At 38.8% G+C, this 10,193-nt stretch overlaps 1 protein-coding gene across 1 annotated transcript; it reads right to left on the bottom strand.

The window, feature by feature from the left end:
- Positions 1-1,113: 1,113 nt before the first annotated feature.
- On the bottom strand, positions 1,114-5,640 carry galr1a (galanin receptor 1a). Its single transcript, XM_033975821.2, has 3 exons — positions 4,917-5,640; positions 4,729-4,794; positions 1,114-2,152 (listed from the first exon to the last, which is right to left on the bottom strand). The coding sequence occupies exons 1-3, from the start codon at positions 5,544-5,546 to the stop codon at positions 1,802-1,804; spliced, it is 1,047 nt and encodes a 348-aa protein (XP_033831712.1). The 5' UTR covers positions 5,547-5,640; the 3' UTR covers positions 1,114-1,801.
- Between the last annotated feature and the right edge of the window lie 4,553 nt (positions 5,641-10,193).

Raw genomic sequence — 10,193 nt, 5'->3', positions numbered from 1 at the left:
TGATAACGTGGATTGATAGATAATATGTCATCTTGAAAATAAGTGATTAAAGATTGCTCAAACATGCACGAATCACTCCAATTACAACTTTGTAAATGGTGAGGAGAAACAATTATAACATGGTTAAAAGCTGTTTAAAAGAGTTGATTTTGCAGAATAGGTCGGCAAGAAGAATGTTGGCAAAAACACATCGGAGTACTAGTCGGTAAAATGTAAAGTTGTATTAAATAGCTGTGCAAATCAAGAATGCACCACTCAAGAATTTGCAAAACATCAAAGAATACACATTACCACAGGCCAAATACAGTAACAGCAGGTCACATATGATTGACCTACTGTAATTAATTTGTCCAATAAACAGGTATTGATTGTATGAGTCATGAGTGATACTATGCATTTTCAGTGAATGTTCCTACAAAAGTCTCTGAATTGAGGAAGTAAAATGAATAGTATTTGTACTGTGCAATAAGTAAATAGAATATTTGTCTACATACTTGTCAATAGATTGTTATGTATTTTGACCTTGTTTTTTCAAGGGGAGTGTAATTTCCTTTCTTAGATTAAATGGATAAATGGCTGTTCTTATGTCCACATGCTAAACCATAGAAGAGCACGGAGCATAGGCCAAGGAAAAAGCCAGTATTAACCATACGATATTAACGTGATGTAAGACCTACCCTCCTCAGTTTCCACGACAACACAAAGAACAAAATGGCCGACACGGGAATGATGTGTACTTTATATATATAGGAACAAAACAGCAGGATATAACCACAGTGACACATTGTTGTTTCATCATTAAAAAACATCTGACTATCTTACAATAAGATAATATATTTCCTGAGCAACACACACTTAATAGGATACATATTTTGAACTAAATAACAACCTTCTGGACTGCGTATGCATTTTGAATTCATTAATAAGTGAATGTGACAACTGACATCTTAGTTTCCATATCTGCTAGAGACTATTTCAAAATAATGTTCCTTGGAAATACCTCAGGGTGCTATAGGTCTGCAACTGCTCGAAGAAGAAATTTAAAAAGTTTGCATGTTTTGAATCTCTGTTAAAAGAATATACTAATATGCTAAATAATAGAACTTTAGACCTAATTGTTGTCTCATCTGCACAAATAAGTTTTTATAATTAGTTCTTGAGAAAGGAACTGAATAACGATCTGTTCCTAGGAAGAGGCTGTACTGGAAATTCCCATCCCGAAATAAATTCAGAGATAAAGACCAATGCAGAACTCCTGATAACACTCCCATATTTCCTGAATTAGTTAGCAGATGTTCTTTCCTACTGGAGTTGGGTTTATTCCTCTAATTGAAACGCTCAAAAAAATGTTCAGTTGCACTTGTCCATCTTTGCAATCTTTCTAGTTTGTGCAGTAAGTCTTACTGTGTTGATAGATACAGTTTATTGTGGTATTGACATAATACTAAACATATCATATACATTCTCTGTAAATTGACATACAGTATTATTCTGGTAATTAAATACTCTACACAGCCTAAGAACCAAGTCTCATATTACCTCACTGAACCTGGAGTCTGTGCAGATACAACATTTACATTTATTCAGTTCCAGTCATTGTCTGTGGAGTGTACCTAAACGCATTACCACTGCGGGATAGGGCCAGAGCCAGAAGAGTTGGGAATGCATTTTCTTGCAGCAAGTATAATATGATGGTTGCAAAATTAATATTGACAACACATTCTCACAACTATTTTCTTTAAAATGTGCATCTCTTCCAATCCTGTACATAGCTTTAGCCACATTAGCACGGTTAGCACGCTCAGATCACCTTGGTGAACTGTGAGTCTATGTTTTTGAATGCGGCGCTGATATTGGTGGACAGGGCCGTGTCCATTTTGCTACGGTGGTCCCGAGTGTCGTTCAGGGGGCAGTCTGGCGTGCGGCACCAGAACACCTGTTTGTACGAGTTTCTGAAGTTCTCGGACAGAAAGGCGTAAATGACGGGGTTGACTGAGGAGTTACTGTAAGCCAAGCTGTGGGCCACCATCCTGAAGACAAAGGAGGCCTGGTTCAGGGGGAACGAACCGAACTCCACCCAGAGATGGACCACGTGATGGGGCAGCCAGGAGAGGCAGAAGACCACCACTACCACCAGCACGGTCAGAGCGGTCTGCAGGGGAGAGAGGAGGGAGACATAGCATTTTAGACCTACATTTAGTATAGTTAAGTCTATTATCTGTAACTGTAACAATTTCAATGATCACATTTAAACCCTCAAAGTAAGGGTTAGGAACATGTACAAAAATGTATGTAACAATTTCACGATTAAAATTTCATCTTGATTTATGTTCAGTCTGGATTTATTTATTTATGGTACATAAAGTCATCTGCTTCATCTGAAAGTTGACACTGAACTGTTAAATTCATCTGTCATTCCAGCTTCATGAAATAGAGAAAAATTGAATCAAAATATGTCAGTATTCCCAAAATAGAATGAGATTGCGATTCTGTGTTAATCACCATATTGCACAGCCCTATAGCCCAAAATGTTTTTCAATGAATGACTTTTTCCACCCATTACCACTTATTCTTGCCCAAGGGCACAACAGCAGTACCATTCTGGTAATTTATCCAAGGACCTTCTTAGAGGAGTGCTAACCAACGTGTGAGTCCATAATATCATAACATTATTTATTAGTAAACAATTATTTTCTTCTGGTCTCTTTTTTGGTATGGTGCATTTTATTAGCATGGCCATTATGACACAATTAGTAGATGATTTAAACTTGGTAAGTGTATGAACTACACTTCTAGCAGCTAATTTGTATAAAAGAACTGTCAAAAAAATGAATGAACCAGTTTCGAGAGTCAAAGCCAAAAGGCTGTTCTGAGGCTCAGTTAGAATTTCCACTTCAGATTTCAATGTAATCACATCTGCTGTGACTCTGGGTCAAATGTCCAGTGAAAATGTTAATGGATTTGAACAGAGCAGTCAGGATACAATTACAGTCATTCCAGGCTTCTAAAGCATGTCTGTTATTTCTACTAAAGGGCTAATTGCATTGTTAGCATGCTGGGTACTGGAAAAAACAGAACATATTGAGTTCAGATCAGCTTCTTCTGACCCTCTTCTTTGCATCCTATTGTCTCCAAACTTCAGGTCCTCTTTCACTATACAGTATTCATTAGTCTCCTCTTTGATCTTCCTCTACATCCAGCTCTACCTATCTCCCACTTTGCATGTCCAAACCATCTCTATCTCTTTTTATTTAATGGCGCAGTACACAACTTTGCAAGTGGAGGTCCGCCACCTGCTTCCTGTTTCCATGGAGATGATATTACTTTGAACATATGTACTAAAGTATGGCATAAAACATATCTATACTATCTCCACAGAGACAAGAAGGTGACATCATCATGTCAAATCACAGGTCAGATATGTTTAGAGCTCACTAGGGTTGTCAAAAGTATTGAAAATCAGGTAGTAATTGATACTAAAACTAGTATTGAAACTAGATGTCAATTTGAAAAGGTATCAATACTAAAAAATGTCACATCAAGCAGATAGAAACAAACCTTTCCTGAATAGCTTTAGAATGTTTTTGAGCTGTATCAGAACAAGTATAAGACACATAGACCAGTATACACTCATGGACCATTGTGGAACCAACCTGAATGACTGAGGGATTACACAGATATAAGACGGCATGGTAATATAAAATGAAGTACTATGATTTAATATTGAAAATGGCATTCTATTGTCTAATAAAGGGTATTTTTATTATCATTGCAGTATTGGAATCGGAATCAAGTATCGAGTCTACCTCTTAGTATTGAAATGCAAGATACATATGTTTAATGCCATACTGTGGAACATTCCTGGCAATGGCAAAGCAATGCAAGGCAAGTTTATTTGTATAGCGCAAATCGTACACAAAGTAATTCAAAGTGCTTTACTGAATAAGAAAGACATTAAAATCACACAAATCAAAACATAAATAATCACAAATAATCATCATAAAATTAACATTAAAACAGAAGATGCTATAACCTCTCTATAGAGAAAAGCCCATGGCAGGCTGTCCACTACAGTTACTGCACCTCTAACATGAGCTGTCCAGAATATCTCGTCATGACCAAAAACTTACTTTATTTATCTATATTGCAGTATTCTTCCCATTCATCATATACCATTCTATGACAGCCAATGCATTTTATTTGTATTTGATAGCAGCAACCACAAATGAAACCTGTTTAGTCCAATGGTTGGACATGGGCTTACAAATGGAAATCCATTCCCACATCCATGGTTTGTCCATAGATACCATTTCATTTGCTGCTTTAATGTGTTTTTATGTCAAATTTTAGGACCTGTGCCAATTGAAATTGTGGATGTTGTGTGATACTGACCTTGTGTCAGGATCTTTTGTACCATTGTGTATCATTGTTTCTTAATGCATGTGGCAATGTGTGTTTGCCTCTATATTGCTGATTTGCATATCAAATTTACATAAACTATGTAAAATTACATTTTAGTTAATGGAAACTGATTTGAGTAAGTCTGCTGGTGAGCCAGCAGCAAAGGTGGCTGGGTTCACCTTTTATCTCCTGTGGTGCATTTTAGTGTAATGTTTGATTTGATCCATCACCACAAAGGCTGCAATTACAGCTCATCTGAGTGGTAACATAAGATGAAGTCGATTTCAATGACACCAATTTGAGTTCATTTGCAGAGGCAGCACTGACCTTTCTTTTGGAGAGCTCGGACTTTTTGGAGGCATTCTTCAGCTTTTTGTGAAGATGGTTTAAAACCTGCAACAAAATAGAATTATTTTTCTCTTGCCTTGTAAGTTTACTTTTTTTTTATCACAAAGAAATAGAAGAACCACTCTGGTCCATTCTGCGTAAAACCGTGCGCTCTGGCGCGCACTCACCTTGGCATAGCAGACGGAGATGAGCACGAGCGGCAGCAGGTATCCAAACACGAACGTGCACATAACGTATACTTTCCGGTGATGGTCCGGCCAGACCTCCCAGCAGTATGTATTATTGTCCTCGGGCTCAACGATGCTCTGAAAGTGTGCCACGGGGGACGCCATGCCCAAAGACAGGGTCCAAATAAGCACCACACCTAGGGTCGCGTGCCTTGCCACGCGAATAGAAGAGGATTTCCGCGCGTGAACTATAGCCACATAACGGTCCACGGACATGGCGGACAGTGTGAAGATGCTGACCAGCATGGACACGGTGAAAAAGTAGTGGATGAACTTACAGATGAACGCGCCCAGCACCCAGGTGGGCAGCACGTAGATGGTGGACTGAAAGGGTACGCAGAACAGCAGGTAGGACAGGTCTGCCACGCTCAGGTTCAGGATGAAGATGTTTGTTGTGCTGCGTGGCCGCCCGGGTTTACTGCGCGCGAGCACCGTGATCACCAAAGTGTTCCCCAAAACCCCCAGAATGAAGATCAGCGCGAATATAAGCAGCGAGATTAAGTTATCCAAACCCACTCCCAGGAGGGCTTTGGTGGCGGGCGGCAGCTCTGCGTCGCTCTGGTTCTCCATCTCTCACGTAAAAGAAGTTACATGTTGAGCTCAAACCTCTCGCTCCAGACGCAGGTGTGACACTGGGACTGGAGGCGCGCGCGGCTCTCTTCTTGGCTCTCCACGCACACGTGACAGATCCGCGCGCACAGCTGTCTCCAAAGCGCCGCGCAGTAAAAGACGTACCCTTTGATCCACTGCTGCCTTTTACAAGCTTTCAGTGCTACATTTTATAGTCCAATGCACACGGGATGATACCTTCATATTTGCGCAAATAGAAAAGCTTTATGTAAGAGCTATGTACCAGACAGTTTATATCCAGGGTAATCTCAAATGAAAATGCACTCTTCAAAAGGTTTTACAGTCGGAAAAATAACATTTATAATGGAGAATGAGAGGTCAGGAGGGCAGCACGTTATGTGACGGACAGTTTGTTGGTATTGGACCCATATAGGTTAAACAAAGCGATTATTTTGTACTGATAAATGCTGCTGGTGCACTGTGAACAATAGTCTTTGTTTTACATATCTATCACAGAATAATTACGAACCTTGAAAAGTTGCTTTAAGTGGCCCTTCGAGCACTCATTAAGACAAATAGCTAATTATCCACTGAACTAGAGGAAAGACGAACATAACTGAATTAGCATTAATACAGAAACCCACCACAGCTCATGGACCTCAGTGTACAACAACAGAGCACAGACTGAGAACTAGATCATCTGAAATTTGTCTTATAACCTCATTTTTTATATTTATTAAACTGGTGAAATCTACATCAGAGCCTATACCACAATAATTATGTTGGTGATATTTCCATTACTGCTGAACCTGACATTTAGAAACAATAATCTGAGAAGCTAAAGTGTCTTGCCCAAGGACACAAAGACTGTATGAGTATCGGTGAAGATTCAAATGACATAACCTCTGATTGGAAGAATGCTTAACCTAATTAATTTGAGCATGAAAACAAATGGACATTTGTTCATGTAGCTGTTCATATAGTTGGGATAAGCTTCAAATCTCTGAAAGTAATATGCGGAAAAGATGAATTTATTAATGCAGTTCTGATAACAAACTATTTTGAGTCCATAATATTGATATGATGTGTTTCTATTTTCACCGACTGAAACATAAGCATACCAGGCCTGTTAGACAATTATCTTTTGTAGGTAAAACACGTGGGCCAAAAACAAGTGTATAAAGCCTTAAATGGTCTGCCGCTTCTTTAAATATTTGGTCATACTATCATTGTTTTGTTAGCTTGCCTTGCCTCAGCTACCTGCAACTCTACCTGCCAGTCTACCCCCAGATTCTGCAACCCATACATAAGTAGTCATAAGTAATACCCTCAAAATATCTTGTTTTCAATGTTGCTAAATTCATCGCCACATAAATCTTTACCAACTACTTCAGAGACAAGTAGTGAGGATGCAGACACACAAGACCTATAGAGGATAACAAAGGCAAAAACTGTTGACAAAATAATAATAATTTTAAAGATGCACTTTGTAACTTTATGGTGAGGGATCCACAACATGCATGTCTCCATTTTGTCCCCTTAATTATAGGTTCTGTCTGCATTCTGGGTAGTTCTGAGATGTTTAAAGTTCTGACCAATCATAGAGCACAGTGGAATCATGAAATTATTGCTCATCAAAAACTACAAAAAAAATTACCAGACCCTACAAAACCTTTACAAAAAAGTGTACATAACTGAATTTCAACAAAAAAATAATAGATGGAACATTAAGGGGACAATTTGGTGTAGCTTTGCCTGGAATCTTCCACAGTACGTCATTAAACAACAACAGAAATAATAGTAGAAAGATGTGTAAGAAAAGACAGGCAGAATACAAGAAAAGTATTTTAAAAGGGGATGTTGGATTTTATGAGAGAAAGGAGTCAAGAAAGAATTTCATAGCTGTAGTATTATATTCAGAGAGAGATGAAAGTGTTGCATTCATCATAACATTTGTAGAAAAGAACCATAACAGCTTATGGTGGTACATGCATCTGAAATTAATTATGGTGTTGTTTGTCACATAGACACAGACTGTAGAAAATCAATAAGAGGTTACCAGACTTTCTGAAATGATAATAGTGAATCGTTTAACAAGTAGGCTATATTTATTCTCTCCAAATGTAAAGCATTTTTCAAGGTCCCATAGCCACATTTTTCAGCTTGGGACTGATGATCAAAAGTAGTTTCTTTGCATTAACAAGAGTTCTGGTAATAATATAGTCTTAACAATGTACGCTTTTGTATTAAACACATCAGACCAACCGGCAGTGACTTTTGGAGAAGAGACATAGGCCACGCATGGTAAAGCAATTCAAAGGACTGACATTTATGAGAGCGTTGCACTGATACTGTCTCCACCAAGCCTGTGTTTAGTCAGATTGATCCTGCTGTAAAACAACATTACGGTGAATATGAGGAGGAAATGGACGATAAACATCTACATTGTAACATGAGAAAAAAGGTCTTAATTATAAGCCTCTCACCCCTCAATCATGATATTATATGGTGTGATTGGTCAGCAAGCATTGGCCATTTTATATTTTGTAAGTTGTAAAAGTATTTTGTGATAGAAATTGTTGTAATGAATGACTATAAAAAAGACCTGATCTCACTCATTATTAGTTTGGATTTATAGTTGGTGATCTGTCTTCTGAATAAAGCCACACTGTCTGACATGAAGATTAATGCCGTACTGTCTCCTAGAAGATTCACATCTTCTATCAGACTTTCAGATGGTACTTCACTTAGCCTCTGTAACGAGCATTGGGGTTGCCATCTGCTCATTTGGGCTATGATCTTATCTTTCAGGTCAGTCGCTGACTCATTCAGCATCAGACTTATTGGGGCTTCGTACCCAATCTCTGGCTGGAGAGGTGTTAAGTGACCGAGCATCCTGGTTTCCCCCTTGCCATGGGATTTGTGTTGTATCAAAGATACCATTTCTCCCACATACAGTTCATGTAACCCCTCTGACCCGGGTAACTTCAGTTGTAGTATATAGAGAGCAACAGAGCCTCACATCTCACCCATTTCCGTCTTGTTCCAGAAGCCCATTTCTCATCAAGGTGCTCTGGATACCCAGCACCTGACACAGACCGTGTTTGGCAGGGTGACGTCTGAGCCAGCATCTTGTTTGATTCACACATCATTGTATGAGGTGGGCAGTAGTGTGAAGTGTCTTGACTAAAGGACCCACATTGGCTGCTGGTAATTGCTCATTATGCCCTAGGGGAGGATTCAAACCCAGGTCTATAATCTTTAGTATAATCTTTAGAAAAATCTTGTACCTGTTCACTTTGTTTTCGTGAAATTAATAGTCTAACCTGTCATACGAACTTTAAGCCTGGGTTCATTGATCTCATCCGGCAGTGATATGTTTGTGAGTCACTCAAGTGGATGAACTCATCCACTGTCAAAGTCTTTCATTCGAGACACAAGGGTCTGTGAGAGGTTATAACACACTTGCAGATACTGCTGGACAATGGACAGATAGACATACCATTATAAGAGATCAAGTGTGAATGACCATCAGTCTGTTTTTCACATCTTAAGTCTTAATTTTGTTCAGACTTGCCTGGTTTAGTCCTGGTTTGAGGAGGGTTTACTTTTGTTGTGGACTTGGTTTGTCCTGTTTTAGTTCTTGCTTAGTCACGGTCTAGTCCAAGTTTAGTTTTGGGTTTAGTCTAAGTAAAAAACAGTAAATATAGATAAAATACATAACACCATAATTTAAAATTCTTACTGCTACTACATCCAGTGTGTTGTTTCTTATGATTTTTCTTGTGTTTTTGTACACATAGTCAAATCAAATATTGCTTTTACAGATAACAGTTGTAAAAGTTGATTTACTCTTCTTACAAAAATAGTGGACAAGGCAAAGGTGCTGATGCTTTCATTTGGTTTAAACCTAAAAGGACACACTCTGATCTGAATCCTCACTACCTAAACCCCAGCATCTGCAGCCTCTGAGTAAATTCTGGAGGTTCTTCACATGGTGCATGGCCAGTCCATAGATTGAGAGCTCAGGGTCAGTTGTAGTATACCAATAAGGTTCCACCTTGATACAAGTGCAACTGAAAACTGTTTTCCCGTGTTTATCTTCTGTGTGACTATAAATAGATGGTAGAAAATCATTAATACCACTGCAACATTGGTCAAACATAGACAGAGCCGCTGTCAGATCACAGACGTGACGCAGTGGTGTAAACCATCTCATTTAATTTGAACACGTTCTACTTCTCAAATGTACAGGTCTCGTGTAAATGAGGTGTAAGAGTGCAGGCTACATACAGTTCCTTTAGATTGTGTTTTCTATGTACCAACCCTTTTAGACATATAGGTCACATGGACTATTCCATACAACAAGGCCCTCAAAGACACTCAGTATTCACAGTGGAAGAATGAATAGCAGCAATTACGTTACTTTTAACAAGGGCCATTTACAGTGCTGTTTGGTAATTGCCTTATCAGCTCATGCCCATGTTAAGAGTTAAGTTTCCATGGAGACACTTCAGTCCATCGACCCAGATCTTATCCCTCTCCTCTTCTCCACGTCTCAGCCAATTAACTTTTTATGCAAAACAACTGCCACATTACCAAACCTTGTATTGGCAGTAGAGAAAGTAAACTATATGGTCTACACCA

Source organism: Periophthalmus magnuspinnatus, chromosome 11 (assembly GCF_009829125.3).
Source record: "Periophthalmus magnuspinnatus isolate fPerMag1 chromosome 11, fPerMag1.2.pri, whole genome shotgun sequence".
In the NCBI taxonomy this organism is placed as follows: Eukaryota; Metazoa; Chordata; class Actinopteri; order Gobiiformes; family Gobiidae; genus Periophthalmus; species Periophthalmus magnuspinnatus.
This window is presented reverse-complemented; position numbering and strand designations above follow the sequence as displayed.